Source organism: Aspergillus novofumigatus (assembly GCF_002847465.1).
Source record: "Aspergillus novofumigatus IBT 16806 chromosome Unknown P174scaffold_4, whole genome shotgun sequence".
Taxonomy (NCBI): Eukaryota; Fungi; Ascomycota; class Eurotiomycetes; order Eurotiales; family Aspergillaceae; genus Aspergillus; species Aspergillus novofumigatus.
Genome location: NW_020194277.1, coordinates 2,906,530 through 2,929,129, shown reverse-complemented (window position 1 = coordinate 2,929,129; position 22,600 = coordinate 2,906,530). Strand labels below are relative to the sequence as shown.

The following is a 22,600-nucleotide window of genomic DNA, read 5'->3' as shown; positions in this document are numbered from 1 at the left end:
AGTGCTTGTCCTGTGAATCGCGTTTTCCCTTCAAGCTAGAGTCGCAACCCCGTCATTACACAAGGTTAGCAACTGTTGGACCAAGTCGACAAGACTGTGTCTCATTTTAGCTTCGTGACGCATTGCCCGAATTCTAAATAGGAGATTAACCTTAATATGTCCGTCTATCTTTAGGCCGCGAGTTTTCCTACGTGCGATTCCGGAAGACAAAGGCTCGAAGTGCTTAGCGCCCTCTAGAACAGGCTTCAAGAAAGACAAGAAGCAAACCGAAACTCAAAAATTACTGTCTTCGTCCACGCCTCGTGCCATCGTCGCACGCAATACATGATTAACTGAAGGACTGCAATGTCGGTGAATCGTCGACTTACTCTTCCTGTGGACGATGATAAGAGAAATTCCAAGTCTGCGCTACAACAAACATCTGCGCCAGAAATAGTCTCGGTTGATAAACGACTGGAACGCCTTAAGCAAGAGGTCCTTCCTTTCTATCCGTTCTTGCTCACGGTTCCCACCGATGTGCCTTTCCGTCCTGGTGCCCGATTTATCAACAACTGGGCAGTGGGTGATGACGGGCCTTTCACTCGAGACGAACAAGAACTACAGTACATGACATTTTTGACTCACCAAGACGGTGACTCTTTATTAGTGGCCGTGGGGGATTGGTCAGACGGAACAGGGAACATTATGTCAGACAAGCGCTCAGGGCCTCAAAGTGCGGCAAGCACGCCCTCAGCTGGGTCGTTGAAGAAGAAGATCAGCTTGAACGACTACAGGAATAGGAGAAAGAGTGGTGCTTCAGTCTCGCCTATCAATCAAGTGCCTGTTACACAGACTTCAGCTCCTCATACCTCCGAGGACAAGCGATCAGGGGTGAAGGCCACTACGTCCGTGGACCATTCGGGAAAACAGTCACTCAACTCACTATCGACGAAGTCATCAGTCAGATATGTACCCGAGAGTGTAGGGCGTAAAAGGCCGCCAGAGCTCGGTCATGTGCATCTAGGGTCACATGAAGGGGAGCAGGCAGATGTAGTTTCTTCAAAGAAAGCGAGGCTTTCGCCGAGAATGATTGGGAGCAAGAGTTCTGAGTCCTCGAAGACCAATGGGTTGCCTGATCTACTATCACCAACTTTACCACCCACTTCAGACAGCCCCAAATTACCCAGGCTATTGTCACCAACTCTTCCGCCTGATATTGAGAAAGAGCTAGCGAGACTTGATGAAAGCCGCCCAGTGTCAAGCTCGTTCAAACTACTAAAGCATCTCGATTCTGCATCGTCGAAGGAGAATGTCCAGAACCCGAAGCCGCATGACCACGGCAGACTGCAGCCATACGCAACGACTGGGCCCAGCTTGCATGGTAGAAGCCTGAACTCGACGGCCGATAAATGCATAACTACTCCTATAGATTCTAGGGGCTCTGATTTTGGTGACACACCAAATCTTGACTTGCAATCTCAGAGAGGTGAACAAACGCCACCTTCCACAGACACCAAAGAAAGTATGGCATCGAAGCCACGGCTGGTGGTAAAACTGAAATACGGAAGATCGAATAGGAAGCGCATCGAGGCTCTCTTGAAATTTTCTGCCAAGAGGAAAGCAGCTCTCACATCTTCGCCCATTAACCAGCAAGTGGATTCCGAGAAAGCCCGAGTGACCAAAGCTCAGCTTAACGAATCCAATACTTCCGCACTCGAGCGTACCAGCCACAAATCCCACCGGCTGGAGGGCACAGTCAAGGACACAGTTAACGTGGACACAAGTACTTCAATGAAGGAACGATCGAAGGAGCCCAGGGCGCCAACCCCAGAAAAGTCCCGACTTCCTGCGTCCCCCACCCCGGTCTCGATATCAAATCAATCGAAGAACTTTGCGGGGTCTCCGACCAAGGATGCAAAGAACTCTGCTGCTCGTATCGAGACCTTCCATAGCGCGGGGAAGTCGACGTCCCATCATTGCACCAAAGATCAACCGGGAAACCAGGTGAACACTTCGAAGTCAGCATCCGCGGATTCTGATAATCTAGCGTCTCGGTCCCGGAACTCTGAGCGTCGAGCTTGGAAGGACGAATACCAGAGACTTGGAAACTTGGGTAGGGAGTTGAAGCATGCTGCAGAGAGGCATACCAACAAAGATGCGGTGACTGCTGCTGATGAAAAACTTGCAGTTGTGACGGCGATAGAAGCTGTTCTTTGCTTCATTCTCGCATTTGTCGCTGACGATCAGTCTAAAGCTTTGGCCCGTCAAGTTGGCGACTCATCGACCTGGCTATCTATACTCGCCTATTGGCGTGTTGTGAGAAAGAACAGTGCCCCTTACCCGAGACTCCACAGTCTCTGTTTGATTCTTGGTGCTGTGTCTTATGATGCGATCCACGCTCTCGACTTGGAACGCCTCGCAGTTACTCCATTGCCAGGAGATCATACTCCTGTGCCCACACCGGGAAGTGACGGCACTACTGTCACGTCGGATGAGAACAAGAAGAATCGAAGAGATATCATTGAGTTAAAAAATCGATTACATGATTTTTACAAGGAGTCCCAGAGACTGTGGCTCGAGGGCTTGCAAGGCCTTTCAGAAGATATTCTTGCCCGTGAATTTCCTGACACCTGGTCTAGACGCTCAAGAAGATATTCACACCTGGGAAAGCAAAAGCTCAAGATCGGAGACTATACTGGGGAGTTTCTTTTTCCGCCCGGGAAGACATCAGCACCTGTGGAAACTGTTCGGTTCGGGTGTGCGATTCTAAGAGAGTGGTGTATGAAAGAAGGCGTGGATTGGAGCTGCCGACTGGATTTATGACAAGATGACAGATTATTTATGCTATGGCTGTTGTTCTTACCAACGTCACTATTGTTTCCTTCCTGGATTTCTGTTGGCTTTTTCTGATTTGTCAGTCAGTCAATTCAAGCCAGCGGGCGTTAAACGAGTCTATTTTCTGTTTGCTGTTGTGCCGTGATACCACAGTTTCGAGTCCTTCCAGAATTAGACAAGTGAAGGCACAGTTTTATGGGTTCCCAAAATCATGACGTGCAACTATCCTATCTGCGTATAATAAAATATGTAGTCGTAATGGATAGGACTAATCTGCATATTCTGGGCATCTTACTACAAAGTTGTGAAAGTAGACTATTTGGCCCACGCTAAGATGATCATCGCAATGGCTTTTAAGATATATTCCACATCATCATTTGATGAGTAGTCTAGTCTATGCTGATTATCGCAGCCTCTCACTGAAACATGACACTGACGATAACGTCGCGCGAAAAGAAAATCTTGGTATTCAAAAGAGAGGATGCAAACCCAAGTACTTACGATGTGATGGAATCTTCAAATCACGCATGAATAATACAATGGTCTCAGATAAAAGAAAAGGTATAAAATAAGATCGGAACGTCATGACATAGGACCATCTACTCATATCGGCGTTGAAAACGAGGCCCATTAAAGGACTGGATTCGAATGTGGATTGAGCGACCGAGGGTTCAGCTATGGATATGAAGGACTTGTCCAGAATGCTTACGGCTCAGCCTGATGATGCGCATGGGATGCATGACGAATGTCATTCGCCAAATGTTCACCGAAAAGCCAGCCAGCTTCGCGGCAATACCGGGCTTCTCCACCACGAGTACCAACTTCGCTACTCCAGCAGATGAACGAGGCATCGACAATATCTGCGATGACGCCTTCAGCCGCTCCTAGGATACTCCAGCCGATGATTCCCGCGATGAGTCCGACCACATAGGCATACATACTGCCATGAACTCCATTACCCGGGCCGGGGACCTCGAGGTTCCGAGCAGCGCTTACCCATCCTCCAAAACCGAGTGCCAAAGACATCATGAAGCGAGCGGCGTGGAGAAAGAGCTTCGAAAGCCGGTAGGAGAGGAGCGGTGCAGAACCCGCATGGGACCAAGAAGTCGACCTCGGATGGAATGACAACACCGCCGTCGCAAGTGAGACACTAGGCATTTCGAGGAGGCCACGAGCAGATAGTATGAGCGGTTGGGAATGAATAGCGGCGTAAGTGAGAGCAAGAGGGTCTGTGAGCGCCGCGAGGGGAGAAGGAACAAGTGAGTACACGAAAAGATTCAGAAGCCGAGATAGGCGAGTCGGCAGCAACAGAAGCGGCAGCCGAGTAGATAATGCTATCAGCTTAGAGAAACAGACTGTGCCAAACAACGTGGTGACAGAATGGACAACAGCCGCCTGTACTATCTGCCTAGACGTGGGTTTCGGGGTCGCGAGACGGTGAAAGTACCACTGACTCACTGTTGCAGCTGTAACTGAACGTTGGATACCGGCGATGACTCCCAATGACCAGATGTAAACGAAGAAAAAATAGGTTCCCAGCCACCAGCTGCTGATGTTGAGGGCAAAAGCGTGCGATTCTGACATGTGCCCACCTAGAAAAACTCGAGCGAACATCAGCATCCAGACCCACGTCCAGGAGACAATACAAATCAGGATGCCGAGGCCAAGGAGTAATAATTCCAGGTTTGCAGCGAGAATTCGGCAGGCGAACTCAAGGATGTCGATGGCTTTGCCGATTGCGTGGCGGCTCCGGACAACATTATATATCCAAAAGCTTGAGATAATGAACGGCACGAGAGAGACGACCCTCATGGCTTTGTCCTGAATACTAGTCCCATGCCAGATTCCTTTGAAACTCGAGATGAAGGGGTAAAGCGAGAAAGAGTATAGTATAACAGGAACTGCAAAGATCATTGCATAGACCAAAGGGCGCACGTAATACCGCAGTGACGCCAGCCAAAGAAGTGATATAAATATCGAGACCACCGTATAGATGCCAAGGAGATAGAATGATCCATGAACAGTGAGATATATCGTGTCGCCCCATCTCGATTTGTCACCTGAAGGCGCAGATGTGTGCAAATAAATGAGAAATGAGGTAGCAAGTAGGCAGCCCAGAGATATCAAAAAGAGCTTCCCCAGAAAGTATCATGGGCGCCAGATTGCGTCTCCCCTAGTGAATAAGGCTCAAGACCACAGTCCGCTATGCTTGATTGTTCACGGTCATTGAGAAGTTGTTGCTTATCTACCTCGCTCGGTCCGAGGAACGTCTCAATACCAAGAATCCTTGGCTCTGAGCTTCTTTGTTCCCGGAACAGCTGGACGGATGGAGGACTATCATCAAGACCCTCAAGTGACCCAGCCTTGTCAACATTCTCGTCTGATCTCAATGTATCTTCAAGACGAATATCGACCAAATTCCCTCTGAGACTACGACTTTGTCGGACTTCGTCAGGACCTCCATGGTCATCGGCTGTCATCGCAATTGACTCAAATGCACGACCGCTTTCCCTGTCCACAGACTTACTGCTGGCACGCCAAGAGCTTCTGATCCTCCCCCGCGCTTGACATATTTGTCATCCTGGAGAGGCTGCTGCTCAAGGCTGATCGAACTGTCGCCATCCCCTCCAATTTCCGAAGAATCTTTGAGTTGGCTGCTCCCAAAATGCCGCCTTGACCTTTGCAAGGCGTAGAAGTCCGCAATCTCGCGCTCCCGCTCTGCTTCATCATCCTCGTCACGGAAATCATCTGTGGCGCTGAAGAACAGAGGCGCGGGCTGAGCCGCATTTCGTGAACCGAAAGGAAGATTAGAGACCTGGGATGTGGCTTGGTGGTAAGGATCTAGTGTCATTCGGAAAAACGCTCGTGAGGAAGAAAGGCGAGAAACCCCCGGTCGTGCATTGAGACGATCACTGCCATTACGACGTGCATCATCGAGAGAAGGGCCTAGTCGTGACTGTGACTGAGCAAGGAAGCGAGAGGCATCTGTGTTACCGATGTGAGTCACGCAAACATGAGGCCAGCAGGAATGACGCAAAGGATAACAGGGTAGCTCTTTATTAATTTGGAATGCATACACTCTGAGAACATGACCTGTAGAGTATCTGGACTTGCTAGAGGTCCTGATTCATGCTAAATGAAGGTTCGTGTTAAAGTCCAGAGTTGTTAACGTGACTAGAGTCTCTAATGGTGTGTGGCCGGACAATTTGCGGTGAGCTAATATTCAGTATCACAGGTATATTGGATGTAAATGAAGCACAGACAGGACAGGAACGTCATCTAGAGAGTCGGTCTCTCTAGTTTTAAATCACTAAACATGAGTGAATTTGAAAGAGGTCCAGTTAAGATGTTGGTATAAATCCATGCACTTGCTCATGTGAAGCGGATATTCAGAGATAACGGATGATCTGACGGGAGCACACTCGTCATATGGCCAGGCAGGGTCAGTGGAGATGACTCAGCAGATGTTCCTCAGGACCATGCTCCGTACATTCTGGATACAAAGTCGATTTGATCCCACGTACCTCCTCATCGAAGCATCCAGAACAAGAAATTTAGCATACCGATGTGGCTCTCTTGCGGGAGGCATTGGAGTATGAGTTGAAATATATTGATATTGGCAACCTCCTGATAACTGATACCATAGAACATTATCTACACCTCCGATCCGACGTTTTTTGTATCCATGTCACAGCCATGGGATTACATCGCTAAGCTTGTCTGTATTGGAGACTCTGGCACTGGAAAGTCTAGTGTGAGTGTGTCACGCCCATTTGCCCGGTTTTTATGTTGAACTCAGACAAAATTGTGCTGACCTGCGTGTTGCTGTAAAGTTGACCATTCGACTCTGCGAAGGACGCTTCTCTTCCAGTCATGATGTTACTATTGGCGTGGAATTCGGCTCGCGTATTGTTCCAGTTGGGCCTCCGGCATCAAAGAGTCTGGGGGTAGATTCCGATGTTTCTGACTCTTCTGCTCTGCCATCTTCAACGGCGACAGCTATGGTTGCATCCCACGAGTCTGTTGCCTCGGGCCTCCCCAGCCCTCCACGAAAACCGCTAGGAGATCAACCACAGAAAAAAATGAAGCTCTCCCTTTGGGACACCGCGGGCCAGGAGACTTACAAGTCGATAACTCGCTCGTATTTTCGTGGTGCCTCAGGGGCTCTCCTCGTTTTTGACATCACTCGTCCCTCTACATTCACCTCTTGCACCCAATGGTTGCAGGATCTTCGGCAAATTGCAGAAGATGGTATTGTTGTAATTCTGGTTGGAAATAAGAGCGATCTCGCGGAGATGAAATCCGACGTGAATCAGAGGCGTGTCACCAGGCAAGAAGCGGAGGAGTGGTGCCGCATGAACAATGTTGTTCGCTACGTTGAAACCAGTGCAAAGTCCGGTGAAGGCGTCGAACGCGCATTCCTTGAAGTTGCCGAGAGGATTTATCGCAATATCGAGGCAGGAAAGTACGACCTGAACGATCGTCGAAGCGGTGTAAAGGGTTTTGGGGCTACAGGGGGAGCAAGCGCAGGAACGCCGAAAACCATCACCTTAGGCTTGAATGATGCAATGCGCAGTGGTGGAAATGGTTGGCGCGGAGCTTGTTGCTAGTATGAGAAATACATTTTATGTGAGCCCTCTTGCACGTCATCGTGGTAATATAGGATATTGCGATGCATGACATGGCTTATCTACTATGCAATTATAAATCATACTCCCTGCTTGTTTAATTAAAGATTGTGGTTGGGCAACTCCTTTCACCTGAGTATCACCTTGTTCCTGTAACAGCCACCATGCCTAGACAGGCAGATGGAAAGAATCCCTGGATGAGGAGCACGAAACGAAGCATCGCCATTGATTGTGCTTCCCGATTATAAATAGAGCTCGTAAGGTATCAAGATATTGCCACTGCTACATAATAGCATTGTGTAGTTGTAGGCTGAGATGTTAGTATATAGAGTGCTGGCAGTGGTAACGGATCGGTATATATTGCTTGAACATTGAAGTTGGAACCTGCTGAAAGCTTAATTATATGCCGACTGGAGGTGTTGCTTGTCCCAGAACTCCAGCACACTTGGTGTGCAGATGGTGGAAGGCTTCGCTACGTCCGTCTGCATCCGCGCAGATAAGCAAACGTCATCGGAGAATCCAGTATTATACGGAGTTAATCATTCTAAGAATGGCAACAGCAGCGCCGGACACATTTTAACATACATCGCACGATTGAATCATGGATCCAGAATTGTTCAAGCTGACATTCGTAAGTGCCTGACATCCAAATCAATTCGCAATCCGCCAACCGCTCAGCCAGTTCAAATTGGCCCATTGCTGGCTAGGTCCTTCAATGCCGAACACAATGACCCGGAAATGAACAAACATCCCGATGATGACCATGTAAAGGAAGGCATACAGAGACCCACGAGCCACAGGACTCATTTTTTGAGTAAGCCAGTCGACACAAAAACCGAAGGTAAGTATGGCATAATAGAGCGCAGGGTAATAATGGTGAACATAGGTCACCCGAGCCATGATTATGAAAGGGAAGTAGTGTAGGATCCATCCGAGAAGAGGATAGAAGCCGGAATAATGGATGTGATCGATGTCCGCTTGATTGAGATCCTTGTAACCCCGCTGCCAGCGGGCGAGATACCAGAATATTAAGAGTCCAAAAACCCCGAGACTGACTGTACTGCCCCAGTAGACAAAGGGATTTCCGAGGAGGTAATACTTAATGGTGTTGTCATCCCAGGAGCACATACGAAGGCCCACATTAAGTATGGGCCATTGCCAGAATTTCGACGCAAGGTCATCTTGTTTGTCTGGATCAGGAACAAGGGCGTTGTTCGATGTCATCATGGCGACATTCAGATGAATGAAATCCTTAAAAAAGGGGGACTTGTACGATCCTGGATCACCAGGTGGAACTGCGAGAATTCACGTCAGACCAGGGTACCAGCTTGCTCGAGGGGAAGAAAAGGTAATGTCTGCCGAGGGGGTGAAAACAGCAGAGGGGAGACAGGCTGAGCGGGCAATGGTCAGACTTCTCGGTTGGTACTTACGTCGATCATTGAAATGAGACTCCACGTTCCAATGCGTGTAGACGTCGCGAGGATTGTTCTCTTTGACGCATGTGGTCTCGATCTGCTTAAAACCCCACTGTGGGAGGTTCACGTTGCCGGCGCGCAGATAGCAACCCAGAACGATGTGTCTCAGGCGGAATGCAGTTGTCAGCGTTCGAATCCTGCTTCGATCCCTTGACGCGACATCATCGACAACCTCCACTGCCCAGTGGTCTTTTTCGTCCCCGATAGTGATGTTACCATAGCAGGAGACTTCGTGTTGAGATTTGGTGATAGGAGCCGGGATGGCATGCGAATGAAGGTTTCGGCCCGTTTGCCCATGAATAAGACGAATAATATCGCCATCACCAACAAAAGACAGAGGTCCGTTGGTGTCATACTCAGGTTCATGGCGGTTGGGGTAGATGAACCAATCGTTGTTTGCGTCCTTGTGATGGTAACAAGTGACCTGCTGCTGATTGGAACCGTCGGGATAGGTTTGAACATGAGAATGCAGCAGTCCTCCACCATAACCCATATTTTTTAAAGTGACCCTAGAGCCAAGGGCAATTTCGAGAGGGCTGTCCTTTCCAACTTCGGTGCCCTTTAGGTTGGCCTGAAAGAGAGAGCTCATCTGCGCGTCGCCCGGTCCACTGTTTTCAAGAATCCAGAAATGCACGTAAAAGGAAAGCATATATACCACAGCTGGTATAATAATCAATCCGACTACGCGAGCCAGTAGGTGATTGACGAGGACTGTCTGTTCACAAGGTCAGGTACACAGCAGTCTTCTGGAACTCCCTTCAGTACTGACCTTCGGCATCCTAAAATCGCCAAATTTATTCCACAAATCTTCAATTGTATAGAGTCCCACTAATGCTGTGCAAAAAAGACCCACCCATTTGACACTGCATACGCAGCCGATACTTATACCCGCCAAGAAGAGCCACGTGTACCACTGAACTGAGAAGCTAGCATGCTGTAACCGATGGAACTTAGCCCAGCACATAGTGGTCGTAAAGGTGAAGCAAAGTAACATCGAGTCAAGCAATATGAACCTTGAAATGGTCGCGTAGGAGTTTTCGAACAGAACCATCAGACTGATTAGCCAAACGGTGGCCTTGCGGAAACCGAGCTCTCGAGCAGTGTAATAAGCGAGAGGAACGCACGCGACACCGAAAGCGGCGTTGAAGACACGCATGAATGTAAAGTTGACATCGTCTGGGTATTTCTCTCCTGATTTGAATTCAAAGGATCCGTTGTAGCCAGCAAGGAGACCGGATAAGCCAACAAGCATCTTTCCCAGTGGCGGGTGAACATCAAAGTAGAATTCTCGCTTCAAGTAATGTGAACCGAATTTCCCAAAGCTGGTCAACAGTAATTAGACACTGTGGGAGTTTCGCATGGCTAAGGTTATGTAACGTACTGGGCTTCATCCCATGTCACAATGTTCGAGCGACCTATGCGGTACATACGGGTGAAGACAGCCAAGGCTGTCAGCACAATCGGCGCAATGAAAGGTTCCCAATTATATAGTATTGAGGAGAAAGAACTGGGCTGTTCGGTAAAAGGGTCATTAGCTGGCGATAAGATGCGACGCTTTGTAGGTGAAACAGTGATGAGTATGACCGTCATACCTTAGGCCTCGACTTTGCGTCCTTGTCCTCGAGATCATGAGATGAGAAGAGCTTATCAACTTTCTCTCCGGCGTGAACATTCCTACGCCGCAAATCGGAGCCGACATTGGCACCGGTAGTTGATGCGACATCCATTTCCGCCGTGGTGGATGGTCTCATCCTAGATCGATGCGGAGAAGTCAGCGTTCACGTTGCAAGGGCTCCAGTGGAAATTGGAACGCATACAAAACAGTCTTTTGAAATACTGAGTTTAGAGAAAGAGAATGAGTTGGCGTAGGTGACCCTCAGGGGCAGTACACAGGCATATCAAATTCTCAATTGAAGACGTTGATATCCAGATTATAATGAGCGTGAGCCTACAGGGTCCTCGACAGATCTTCAGGGGGAATCAAAAAATGTACTTTTGTAAAAAAGGGAAGGGTCGAGTAAAAAGTAACGAGGTTTAGGAAAATCAAAAGGAAACGAAGCGAAAGGCAGAGGTGGCTACAGCAGGCATGAAACGAAAGGCTAGTAGAAGCTGGGTTGAAGCATGTGGTCTAAGACTGTAAAGGTAGGTAGTAAGCAAATGGATAGTTGGCCTGCAAATTCCACGGAAAAAGTGGTTCGGCATCGGATCGGCCCCGCTCTGGCCACCTCATTCTCCTCCAAGACACCAATAATGAGTGCTTACCCATGATTGTTGCGGCTTGCCTATGACGGAGTACATCTATAGTCTTCGAGTCTTTGGCGTGGCCCATGGCGAAACTATTGAGTTTCGCCGCGTATGTGAAACAACATACACTACCAAACTTCTTGAAACCAGAGGTCAGATTGTTAGAACTCTGTGGGATATAGGATGCTTATGTGTTGTCTCGCACAAATATCCAGACGCATCTTTGTCCCGACAGACGATGGTAAATCAGCTGTCAGATAGTACATGCTCACAAGTGGACTTGTTACGAAAAGAAGGGTGACAAAGATGGATGAACGAAACGAGAAGCCCAGGATGAGACTTCTCCTACCATAAGCAGGACCCGCCCCTTACCAGAACATAATAATTTTCAATAAGTTATTAACAGAATTCAAGATCTAATGAACGCCCTCATACATTGGAGAAATTCAGGCCGCTATATCACATGTACATAGACACTGCCGAAGAAGAAACAAGCCCGTACTGACCTATGTGGTCAAATCCGCGCCGTCTAGTTCTATCCACAACACAACATAGATACACCAAAGCAAGATTGGTTGTTGCCGCCAAACCTCTGTACCCCTTGGTCAAAGGAGAAGAGAAAGGTGAAGCAACGGCGTGACCACAAAGAGAAGGAGTAGATATATCGCCAAAAGCGCAATAGAAAAGAAGAGAATTAGTACTGTAGAAGCAACAAATTCTCGGAAACGAAGAGGAGCACGAGATGAATATACAATCAAGGACCGTTCTAATCGTTCTCACTCTCCTCTTGCCCCAGACGTCTATACTGATTATTTTTCGCTTGCGGTCCTGGTGCTCTGTGGCGACTGACCATATTTGAAATCCAGCCGCCAATACCTTCAGGCCGTCCGCTGCTTTCATCCAAAGGATTAAGCCCTGCAGGTTTAGAATTCTCATGGGTGTTGATGTTAGGTGGATCAATATCTAAACCAGGAATGGCGCTTTCCGTTCCAAACTGACCATACTGCCGTCTGATGTCCAGGGAAGGCACGGGCGAGCCGCCGCTCATAAGCGACCCACGCTCAGCTTGTGTCGCGGGTGTTGGCACAGCAGTAGTTGCATCTCCAAAGAGGACGTCCATATCTTCCAGACGTACACCGCTCGTTTCGGGATAGAGGAAGTATACTTAAAGGTACCAATTAGTGAACGGTAAGTGACGGCTCTGCAATGTGATGCTCACCAAGTACAAAACTACAAGCGCAAAAGAAGGCATGGACAAGGTAAAGGCGCCATTTGATCGCTGCCTGAAGGACAGGAGTCACCTCTCCGACGAGCCAGTTGAAAGCCCAGTTCGTAGCTGTGCTAAGACTGGCCCCCTTGGCACGGATGCTCAGGGGCAAGATCTCGGGAGGGTACAGCCAGGGGATAGGGCCCCAGGATGCGCCGAACGAGCTAAGTTGCGTTAGTACTGGATAGATTATTTATAGTTCCACCCATTGAGAAGAGGGAGAGGAGCACAAAAGATACTCACGCGTTGTAAATCATGACAAAAATAACAGTCAGAGTTGGGGTTGCTGCAACATCGATATAGATGAAGTAAGATATCAGAGAGAGAGAAATAATCATTGCAACGGCCCCGGAAAGCAAGATCGGGCGCCTTCCCCAGCGGTCAACGAGATACCATGGGGGAACTGTTGAGGCAAGGTACGAGAGCCCATTAATTCCAGTCATCAAAATAGCATCGCGACCCGCCCAGCCTGCTGACTCAAAGACGAGCGGGGCATAATAGGATATCACATTAATACCGTTCAGCTGTGCCAATGCCTGAGCTGACATTGCGATGAGGACTCGTTTGCGATAACGCTTAAACATATCAGTGTAGGATCTTTCACCTTCCTGCCGTTGCAGAAGGACGTCCATCTTGATTTCTCGATACTCCTGCCGGGCCTTGTCGTTGTGCAAATCCCCCTGCCCATATAAATTGGCAATGACCACCATGCCCTCTTCATCGTGATCATTATCTAACAACCATCTGCCTTTGTATAAGCAATATGCATGGCATGAAGATTGAAGTGGCAATTTCAGATACTCACCTCGGCGATTCACATATGATGAGACTTCCTAGGCCAAGGAGGGTACCCATAATGCATTGGCATAGCAGTGGCAAACGCCACGCATAGTTGCTGTCGATGTAACTGCAGAAATAGTCCACCCACACACTAGCCGCGTATCCGCAGATATTGCCGGTAAACTCAATACACGCTAATTTGCCCCTGTTGTGAGGCGGCTATTGATGCGTCAGCGTATCGGCCAAAAAGAAGGGGGAGAAGAAATCGAGTGATTCCGCATACGGATATCTCTGATTGATAAACTGGTACTATTGTTGACAATGCTCCGACGCCTAGGCCGGCAACAATACGGCCGAGCATCATCATGGGTAGACCAGTTGCGAAGGTCTGGAAAGCGCCACCGATAGAGAACACGATAGAGCCGTAGAGGATGGTCTTCCGCCGTCCTATCAAGTCGCCAATCCGGCCGATGAGTAAGGAAGAAATGAATGCACCAACTTCAAGGATGGCGACGACTGTGCCGATCGCAGCTCGCGATGGTTGGTTGAAGTAATCCTTGAAGTACCAACCACTGTATTCACGTTAGTCATTTGTTTCAAAATCGCCATGCCGATCATCTCCAAGGCATGGAGGCCGTTTGCCGCAAAGTCGGAGGACGAACGTGATTATACCCGACATAACACCCTGATCATAGCCAAAAAGGAAAACACCTAATGAGACGAAAACACTGGTAAAGTATCTGTATAAAGGTCAATGAAAGTACTGCAGAGCCAGGAATCAGAAAGCAGGATCTTCTTACAGTAAGGGCTTCCCAACCAAGCCATGTATCTGGGCGGTGTGTCTATCGCTTGGAGACATGATGACAGCTAAAGACCGCTCTATCCTGGAAATCCGCCTAGGCGCAGGTGAGGGAATGTCGATGGATATCTTCTCAAGACCGGTCCGACCAGCGGGCGATTGAGCTATGTAGCGCACGCGCCTTTGTCGCTTCAGTCCGGCTCGAGACCCTTCTGGACTGGCCGTTTCGCAATCCAGAGACTTCCGCAGTCGATTTTGAAGAGGCTCTTCTACATCTGCAAGCTGCTCGGCTAGGTCACCTGTGTCGGTCCAAACGGAGAATGTAGACTCGACAGTGTGACCAGACGAGTATGAGGAACGTCGACTGCCTTTCTCGCTCGCAGAATCAACACCGACAAATTGCCCCGAGGATGATTGCAAATGAGCGCTTATTGACCGCAGAGGTATAGTACTTGAGGTGCGTAGAGAAGCCTTTGCTGAAGGAATGTTGGCGGTTGTGGTGGGCTGAAAGCGACAGCCCTTCCGCGCTCAAGAGTGGGTTCTCGAAAAGAGTTTAAAGTAATCAAAGGTGGACTGGAGATATCAAGCTCTCCAGCTCCTCCATGCAGAGTCTGGAATGTTTTCTTCCTGAAGGTAGTCCAGACAGGTGTTGTAGATTAGGGCGGCAGCTTTCCGAGAGGTACGAAGACTGGTGCTGCGGGAAGCTGGACGTTTTCTAGCCGAATGATGCAAGGCAACTTGGGTAGAATATTGATCCGCAGAATCTACGAGACCACGAGAGCAGATAGAGGAGACGTTGCGGCGAGGAGGCCAGAATCTATCTCAAGGGTTTAAGCTTGCAATGGATCAGCGGTGCGGAGTAGCCAAGTGACACAGTTGGAGCCCGTTCAGGCAAGACCAAGTGGTCAGGCGGAAAAACCAAATAAGGCAACGACAAAGGCTGGCTCAATATAGCTAGCCGAGCACATGCAACGGCAGGGTTGTCGACCCTAGACGACGGATTGAATGGATAGAGGAAATTATTTGACTCCTTGGTATCAAATGTAAATGTTAGAGAATGGCACGGAAGAAAAAGATAGATGGCAGGGTTGAAAGCACGGAAAACACACTTAGGCGTTCGCTTTCCCCAGAAAGTTGGGGAGAGGGTGCTGAAAGTGGAGGCCAGAGAAGAGACCTAGCGCACTCAGTCTACTCGTACGGTCGGAGCAGCCTAATCATTGCCCCTGATACCTCATTGGATGACTGGGTCATGGGTCATTTATTGCAAGTTTGCAACTTGCGGACGGGAACGGGACGGAATGTACCTCCTTCAGGTAGACAGCGTAGACTAAGGTACCTTAGGTACTTACGGAATATGCCCGGCCAAGGGATGAGAATACGTAGTAAGGTATCCACCATACTATGTCATTTACCCAATAATAGTTATTAATGATACCTAGGGTACCTTAGTCACTGCCTACTAACTACTCCACACATGGCTTCATTCGAAAGGGAAAGCTGCCTCAAGATGAATGTCTGCGGTAATTATTCTCCATACTTCAACCGTGAATTGTCTAGGAAGATATCTGTGTGTCCGCTTTTAAAATGGGACTATAGGTATCATACCCACCCTCTCCATGCTAAGAAAGGTTATGAATATGAAAATGGCTGTTGAGGCACCAATAATGAATAATGTATCTACAAGGCAGATACTCCGTACACCTCTTCTACCATTACTGGGACCCAGCCGAACAGTCCACTACTTATTCATTGCATCTGAAATCAAGGCCAACAATTAAGTAGATCCTGTTATGGGCAGTGAGCCAATAATGGTGGAGGTCTCACCTCTTTTCTCAAGGTACCTTACACTCTACACAACACGGTACCTCCTAGGAAGCATCTCAGCGATACTAAAAGTGACGGTACTCTGTAGTACAGTTGGTACTCTAAACCACCTTGTCGGAACTTCCAGGTCGAAGAGCCATGTACTTGGGACTCTGAAACCCAGAGTATGAATAGAAAGGAAGCTCTTCAGGATGCCTTTTGACGAGTGAGCATATATGAATTGTCCATTCAGACTGATTAGGTCTGGCCGTGGTCTCTCTTGTGCCGTCACCAGAGTCTCACCTGTGACCACAAGTTCATGAATGGGAGGTTAAATATCTGAGGCCTTGCCATTGAAAGCAGGACAACCTGTCAGTATTCTAGTGTACTTCCTCAATATTTACAGATGGTCTGGCTACATTATACTGCATGGCGAAAGTACTGGCGTAATGTTTACAAAAAAGGTACGCAGTAGGACTGACTTGACCGGGACCATTACGCAAAACTCATGACAGGCATAGCCTACATCAGCATCTCAGGAGACAAAGTCACATAATCTGGTCAAATATGGTAATATTGTCAGCACAGCGAGAGGCCAGACAATCTTATAGACGTGCCATGTGAACAGTCATCTGACATCCACTCCATGAATATAGTACAAGGACCTGAGATAAGACCCGACCTGTCCATTCGCTCGTACAGAAGTTCAGGAAACGGGCTCGAGGCGAGATGACATGTAGAAGCAGCGAAAATCAACATCAATGTGCGTCTTCGAATATCCTATCGCTGAACATTGGTACGAGAACAATCAATGAGGGCTCATCGTGACAATTTGATACAATCACTGACCAGACCTTTCTCTCAAGTCAGAAGAATGTCGTAGCCGTCTTTCTGAATGTAGATGGCGTCAGCCAAATTAGCATATTTGCGACGCACAAGTTCGAATATCACAAGCCCAGTACTAGTGCTAGGCACTTGGCGAAGAGCATTTCCTACAAACCCCTGAAATAACCATTTACGCCAACCACCAGCACGTGCTGCTCTCCTCCTGCAGCGTTTGAATGTTTCTCGATAAGCGGAATAATAGACTTGCATCATCTGCCCTTTCGTGGAGATCAGGTTAGCCTGATGATCAAGATATTCTAGTCGAGAATAATGAATATTCTGGATAGCACTCAGCGGATGCTGTACGGCCTGCTGCGCAATTGACGCTGCTACACCGGCTAACATCAGGAAGCATGGCTCTAAGCTATAGTGAGGTTTGATGAGCGGGACCCCACGGTCACTTGATTGAGGGTCTCGCAGACCGTCCAGCTGATGGCTGCGAAGTGACCCGTAATATCTTGTAATGAAAGAATAATATGCTTGCGACTTTATGTACTCGAAAGTACTGAAGAAAACAGCGTATCCAAATGAGTCGCGCAGAAGAGACAGGCTCCAGCCTGCGAAAATGCCGCGAAGACCAATTTCTTTGAGTTTGTTCTGCCCATAGTGCCACATGCTGCGGTACTGGCCATGGAGCATGTCATTCGTTCGTAATCGAACCTGAACAGCATCTAGAGGCGCAGCTACAACTGACTGTACCGCACCAGCGGCAAAGCCAGCTGCAAATGTATCAACAGGAGATGCAGGAGGGTATATACGCTTGACACTTCGGGAAACGGGTTCATATAGGATGCCAAGGGCCTGTAGATACGACGTATACAGGACAGCGCCAATGCTAACAGCAGTTGTTAGGCTCAGAGTGACCGAAGGGCGGACTTAACTCACCCTGCATTTGCCAACATAGGTGGTAAAAGCTGATTGGGGATGAACCGCCAACCATAAGTACGAACGGCATGGACGAGAAGACCAGGAGTCGTTGTATGTAATGACCAACGCTTTTCAGCGGAATGAGGGTTGACAGCTCTTGCGAATGCCTAACGCGAACGTTTCGAGCGGAACAATCATCAGCTCATGTCGGGCACGATGAGTATAGAAGTCCTAAGAAATTCGGAGAAAAGAAGCCAGGAAGTGTTTCGACCGTTATACGGACCATATAACTGCACGTGTGTCAACAAATCTCAGTCTGAGTAGCGAGGGGGAGGAGTGCATACTCAACCCGAGTGCGAAAAAAGGCCTTCACGGGAGCTCTGAAGTAGAAAGCAACCATCTGCGCACTGACTGCACGAACACCAGCTGCCGAAGCGCCAGTGGCTGCATCATTCCGAGGGTTTCTTTGAGTGGACTTGCTGGATTCTGCGCCAGAGACATTGTCATCGAAGCGTACTTGATCCCCAAGGGAAATGGTATCCTCAGATGACATTATGCGGATGACTGAGCGCGCCCTTCTCCATCGGGACGTATATGCATTCAGATCACAAAAGCTCGCGGAGAGGATGATTATCAGTTGCGTATCCGGATATTTTACCAATCCTCTCCTACAGAGAGGTAGCAGAATATGGAGAAAATAATCGAGATGAAGGATAAGACAAGTTGAGAAACATTGAGATTATCAATGTTGGATCACCTTTTCAGGAAAGGTATGGTACCTGGGTAGGCATGATAATAAATAAAAGAAGACCGAAAAAGAAGTATGCCTTATAGTGATGTGAATCTGAATTGAATCTGAAAGGCAATAAATACGTTTCAACTCCCGTAAAAATAATAAATGTTTACTCAGATATCATTGGAACTCTTTTTATTGTTCTCCATACCAAGAGTCCAATTGAGAGTTAGCATACCATGCAAAGGATGCAAACTGCTCAAACATGGGAAAACGCGTAGCACCAGCCTCGCGTGAGTACAACTTCAGACTTCGCTATTCTCCGTCCTTACATAGTCCTGTGCATCGTCACATCCTTGGACTTTTGTTTTTACCATATTCGCGTTACCGAATTCAGAGATTAAGGCGATCAGAGAAGCTTGACGAGACTTGTGCACTTCTAGTTCTTCAGGCAGGCTAAGCACACCCTGCACGACAATCTCACTTTCAACGCCATCAGATCATGGCTGAAGAGATTGTGATAGACAAGACTTCGTTTTTCAATCGGTTGTCAAGCTTCTACACGGCATGGAGAGCGGACAAACGCTCAAGTCACCCCACATTTGGTGGTGTTGGCTCGATTGTCATCTTAATGGGCAAGACTGACGAGGCGAATACTTTTCAAAAGAATAACGCTATGCATGTATGCTCAATCCCTGCCGCTACACTTGGTGCTTCCTTTGCAATGCTAACATAATTGTCGGTTGACTGTTAGTTCTGGTTGCTTGGTTATGAGTTTCCAGCCACGCTTCTCGTCTTTACGTTGGAAGCTGTTTATGTTGTGACAACTGCGAAGAAAGGTAAATCTTTACGTCCGAAGTACAGGGGCTTTTTGCTGAATAGAGGGTGTCCACTCAGCCAAGCATCTTGAGCCGTTGAGGGGTGGCAAGATCCCAGTTGAAATACTGGTTACAACAAAGGATCCTGAAGGGAAATTGAGGTCTTTCGAGAAATGCATTGAAGTCATCAGAAGCACTGGTGTAAGTGCTCTATCAAGTGACATTGCTGTTGTGTTGTTACTTGGAACTAATTTCGTCGTCCGTATGAAGAATAAAGTCGGTGTTTTACCGAAGGACACAACTGCAGGTCCCTTCGCCGAAGACTGGAAGCGCACTTTTGCGACATTATCTGGCGAAATAGAGGAAGTTGACATTTCGCCGGCTCTGTCGGCTGCATTTGCAGTGAAAGATACCGACGAGTTGGTGCGTTGAAAAGGAGCTTACTGTTTGGGGAATTGGGAAGGACAATTAGCTAATATTATGCAGGTGTCCATAAGAAACGCTTCACGAGCTTGCAGTGGCTTGATGTCTGAATACTTTGTGGAGGAAATGTCACGCCTTCTCGACGAAGAAAAGCAAATGACTCATAAGGCTCTTTCCGCGCGGGTCGATGCAAAAATCGACGACGCTAAATTTTTCAACAAACTGGGCAAACTACCGGCCGAGTTCGACGCTCAACAGATTGACTGGGCCTATGGACCCGTCATTCAAAGCGGGGGAAAGTATGACCTTAGACTCACAGCAGTGTCTGATAACAGCAATCTCGAACCGGGCATTATTATCGCTGGATTCGGGATACGGTATAAGACTTACAGTTCAATGATTGCGCGGACCTACTTAGTGGATCCGAGTAAGTCTCAAGAGACAAACTATGCCTTTCTTCTGGCTTTACATGAAGCGGTTATGAGAGATGTGCGCGACGGCACAATCGCCAAAGACCTATACAACAAGGCGATCAATTTAATCCGGACGAAGAAACCGGAACTTGAGTCCCACTTCGTCAAGAGTGTCGGTGCTGGTATCGGAATTGAGCTTCGAGACCCTAACATGGTGCTGAATGGGAAAAACAGCAGAACACTGAAAAGCGGCATGACTCTCTCTATCACAGTGGGACTAACAGACGTTGAAGACCCGGAATTGAAAGGAAGCAAGAGTTCAACTTACTCTATGGTCATCACAGACACCGTTCGTGTGGGAGAAAATGGGCCACATGTGTTCACCAAGGATGCAGGTCTTGACATGGACTCCGTATCATTCTACTTCGGAGACGAAGATGAACCTCAAAAACCCATCAAGGAGAAAAAGGAAGCGAAAACCAGTGCTATCGCTAGCAGGAACATCACAAGAACGAAGCTCCGAGCGGAACGGCCAACTCAAATAAATGAAGGTGCTGAGGCGCGTCGCCGCGAGCACCAAAAGGAGCTAGCCGCTAAAAAGACAAAAGAGGGCCTTGATCGATTTGCTGGAACTACCGGAGACGACAATGGAGTTACGCAGAAAAAATTCAAACGGTTCGAATCGTACAAGAGGGATAATCAATTGCCAACAAAGGTGAGAGATCTCACGATATATGTTGACCAAAAAGCATCTACAGTAATAGTTCCCATAATGGGTCGACCAGTCCCGTTCCATATCAACACAATCAAGAATGCAAGTAAAAGCGACGAGGGCGAATATGCGTACCTCCGCATCAACTTCCTTTCCCCCGGCCAGGGAGTTGGTAGGAAGGACGACCAGCCTTTCGAGGATCTGTCGGCTCATTTCCTGCGAAACCTGACTCTTCGTTCTAAGGACAACGAGAGGCTGGCTCAGGTTGCCCAGGATATCACTGAACTGAGAAAAAATGCTTTGAGGCGGGAGCAAGAAAAGAAGGAGATGGAAGACGTCGTAGAGCAAGACAAGCTCATTGAGATCCGAAGTACTTCCTTGCACCGCCCAAATCTGTTGCCAATGCTAATCACTCATAGACCGCCGTCCTGTAAAGTTACCTGACGTCTATCTTCGGCCTCCTTTGGATGGGAAGCGCGTTCCGGGTGAGGTCGAGATACATCAGAACGGTCTTCGATACATGTCTCCGTTCCGGAATGAACACGTCGACGTGCTCTTCAGCAATGTGAAACATTTGTTCTTCCAGCCGTGTGCTCACGAGTTGATTGTCCTCATTCACGTCCATCTCAAAACGCCTATCATGATTGGGAAAAGGAAAACGAGAGATGTGCAGTTTTACCGGGAGGCCACCGAGATGCAATTCGACGAGACTGGCAATCGCAGGCGCAAACATCGCTATGGAGATGAAGAGGAATTCGAGGCCGAACAAGAAGAAAGGCGACGCAGAGCAGCATTGGACAGAGAATTCAAGGCTTTCGCTGAGAAGATAGCCGATGCCGGGAAAGACGAGGGCGTTGATGTCGACATACCATTTCGAGAGATTGGTTTCACTGGCGTCCCCAACCGCTCCAATGTTCTGATACAACCGACCACTGACGCCCTCGTGCAATTGACGGAACCACCCTTCCTAGTCATCACCCTGAATGAGATTGAAATTGCCCATCTCGAGAGAGTGCAGGTAAGGTTCTACTAATGTTGTGATTAATATTATTGTTTTGCTAATGGATTTGCAGTTTGGTCTCAAGAACTTTGACCTAGTCTTCGTATTCAAGGACTTTCACAGGGCCCCTGTTCATATAAACACGATCCCGGTTGAGTCCTTGGAAGGCGTGAAAGATTGGCTGGATTCCGTCGATATTGCTTTCACCGAGGGACCTCTGAACCTCAACTGGACAACCATCATGAAAACGGTTGTGAGTGATCCTTACGGTTTCTTTGCGGATGGAGGTTGGTCCTTCTTAGCCGCAGAGTCTGATTCGGAGGACGGATCGGAAGAGGAGGAGGAGTCTGCATTTGAGCTTTCCGAGTCGGAATTGGCGGCGGCAGATGAGAGCTCTGAGGACGATAGCGAATTTGACGACGATGCTAGCGCAGAGGCAAGTGATTTCAGCGCAGAAGAAGAGAGTGGTGAAGATTGGGATGAGCTCGAAAGGAAAGCTAAGAAGAAGGATAGGGAAGGCGGCTTGGATGATGAAGAACATGGCAAGAAGCGAAAACGGTAGCGTGGTTTATGCGACTTCTCGTCCAAATACTCTTGAGTTTCATCGATCCGCCTTTCATCGACTACTCTTTCATATAGATTATCTTCGATAATAATGGTCATGTATTGGCTCAGTAGAATCTTGCGGATAGGGCTATGGGCTTTGCTTTGACAGTGTATCTGGGTAGATGAATAATGGCTAATCTCATGCTCAACTAACTCTAGTTGCATCTTGTGCTCGGGTAACCATGGGCTTAGACAGCAAATGTGAATGATCATGGGAGATTCCCTAGTCGAAAGGGCGATAACATGGGAAAGTAACACAGTAGGATATGTCATGGTGGTCAGAGAGCGATGTCTCTCCAAGCTCTATTTACGAAAACTACTGAGTACTAGAAA

General features: G+C 48.1%; 7 protein-coding genes across 7 annotated transcripts; 3 read left to right on the top strand and 4 right to left on the bottom strand.

The window, feature by feature from the left end:
- Positions 1–345: 345 nt before the first annotated feature.
- P174DRAFT_431427 (uncharacterized protein) lies at positions 346–2,802 on the top strand (the record flags this gene model as incomplete). The annotated part of the gene is made up of 1 exon (XM_024825694.1): positions 346–2,802. The coding sequence occupies one exon, from the start codon at positions 346–348 to the stop codon at positions 2,800–2,802; it is 2,457 nt and encodes an 818-aa protein (XP_024683105.1).
- Positions 2,803–3,519: 717 nt separating this feature from the next.
- Positions 3,520–5,665, bottom strand: P174DRAFT_460578 (uncharacterized protein; the record flags this gene model as incomplete). The annotated part of the gene is made up of 3 exons (XM_024829904.1): positions 3,520–4,947; positions 5,064–5,336; positions 5,384–5,665. 3 exons carry the CDS (start codon positions 5,663–5,665, stop codon positions 3,520–3,522), a joined length of 1,983 nt encoding a protein of 660 aa, XP_024683104.1.
- A 783-nt stretch (positions 5,666–6,448) lies between these two features.
- P174DRAFT_441807 (secretion related GTPase SrgD) lies at positions 6,449–7,562 on the top strand. The gene is made up of 2 exons (XM_024827420.1): positions 6,449–6,568; positions 6,648–7,562. The coding sequence occupies exons 1-2, from the start codon at positions 6,500–6,502 to the stop codon at positions 7,422–7,424; spliced, it is 846 nt and encodes a 281-aa protein (XP_024683103.1). The 5' UTR covers positions 6,449–6,499; the 3' UTR covers positions 7,425–7,562.
- Positions 7,563–7,961: 399 nt separating this feature from the next.
- On the bottom strand, positions 7,962–10,601 carry pmt2 (protein O-mannosyl transferase). The gene is made up of 4 exons (XM_024827419.1): positions 10,299–10,601; positions 9,687–10,239; positions 8,873–9,632; positions 7,962–8,737 (listed from the first exon to the last, which is right to left on the bottom strand). The coding sequence occupies exons 1-4, from the start codon at positions 10,343–10,345 to the stop codon at positions 8,094–8,096; spliced, it is 2,004 nt and encodes a 667-aa protein (XP_024683102.1). The 5' UTR covers positions 10,346–10,601; the 3' UTR covers positions 7,962–8,093.
- A 949-nt stretch (positions 10,602–11,550) lies between these two features.
- Positions 11,551–15,258, bottom strand: P174DRAFT_512651 (putative MFS monosaccharide transporter; the record flags this gene model as incomplete). The annotated part of the gene is made up of 8 exons (XM_024831896.1): positions 11,551–12,325; positions 12,381–12,592; positions 12,672–13,172; positions 13,234–13,427; positions 13,492–13,780; positions 13,871–13,948; positions 14,009–14,511; positions 15,238–15,258. 8 exons carry the CDS (start codon positions 15,256–15,258, stop codon positions 11,928–11,930), a joined length of 2,196 nt encoding a protein of 731 aa, XP_024683101.1. The 3' UTR covers positions 11,551–11,927.
- A 1,413-nt stretch (positions 15,259–16,671) lies between these two features.
- Positions 16,672–18,449, bottom strand: P174DRAFT_504229 (putative mitochondrial carrier protein; the record flags this gene model as incomplete). The annotated part of the gene is made up of 4 exons (XM_024831198.1): positions 17,907–18,449; positions 17,846–17,852; positions 17,581–17,729; positions 16,672–17,530 (listed from the first exon to the last, which is right to left on the bottom strand). Exons 1-4 carry the CDS (start codon positions 18,113–18,115, stop codon positions 16,672–16,674), a joined length of 1,224 nt encoding a protein of 407 aa, XP_024683100.1. The 5' UTR covers positions 18,116–18,449.
- Positions 18,450–18,616: 167 nt separating this feature from the next.
- On the top strand, positions 18,617–22,404 carry spt16 (chromatin-remodeling protein SPT16). Its single transcript, XM_024827418.1, has 7 exons — positions 18,617–18,977; positions 19,050–19,134; positions 19,193–19,314; positions 19,384–19,536; positions 19,600–21,031; positions 21,081–21,679; positions 21,735–22,404. The coding sequence occupies exons 1-7, from the start codon at positions 18,798–18,800 to the stop codon at positions 22,221–22,223; spliced, it is 3,060 nt and encodes a 1,019-aa protein (XP_024683099.1). The 5' UTR covers positions 18,617–18,797; the 3' UTR covers positions 22,224–22,404.
- Positions 22,405–22,600: the final 196 nt, after the last annotated feature.

Excerpts from the sequence above, each read along its gene's own strand:
- P174DRAFT_441807 (XM_024827420.1), top strand. The coding sequence starts at position 6,500 with ATGTCACAGCCATGGGATTACATCGCTAAGCTTGTCTGTATTGGAGAC. Across the intron at positions 6,569-6,647 it reads CTGGCACTGGAAAGTCTAGT|TTGACCATTCGACTCTGCGA; the intron begins GTGAGTGTGTCA and ends GTTGCTGTAAAG.
- pmt2 (XM_024827419.1), bottom strand. The coding sequence starts at position 10,345 with ATGTACCGCATAGGTCGCTCGAACATTGTGACATGGGATGAAGCCCA. Across the intron at positions 9,633-9,686 it reads GCGATTTTAGGATGCCGAAG|ACAGTCCTCGTCAATCACCT; the intron begins GTCAGTACTGAA and ends CCTTGTGAACAG. Across the intron at positions 8,738-8,872 it reads GTCTCATTTCAATGATCGAC|TTCCACCTGGTGATCCAGGA; the intron begins GTAAGTACCAAC and ends GAATTCTCGCAG.
- spt16 (XM_024827418.1), top strand. The coding sequence starts at position 18,798 with ATGGCTGAAGAGATTGTGATAGACAAGACTTCGTTTTTCAATCGGTTG. Across the intron at positions 19,135-19,192 it reads TGTGACAACTGCGAAGAAAG|CCAAGCATCTTGAGCCGTTG; the intron begins GTAAATCTTTAC and ends GTGTCCACTCAG. Across the intron at positions 19,537-19,599 it reads TGAAAGATACCGACGAGTTG|GTGTCCATAAGAAACGCTTC; the intron begins GTGCGTTGAAAA and ends AATATTATGCAG.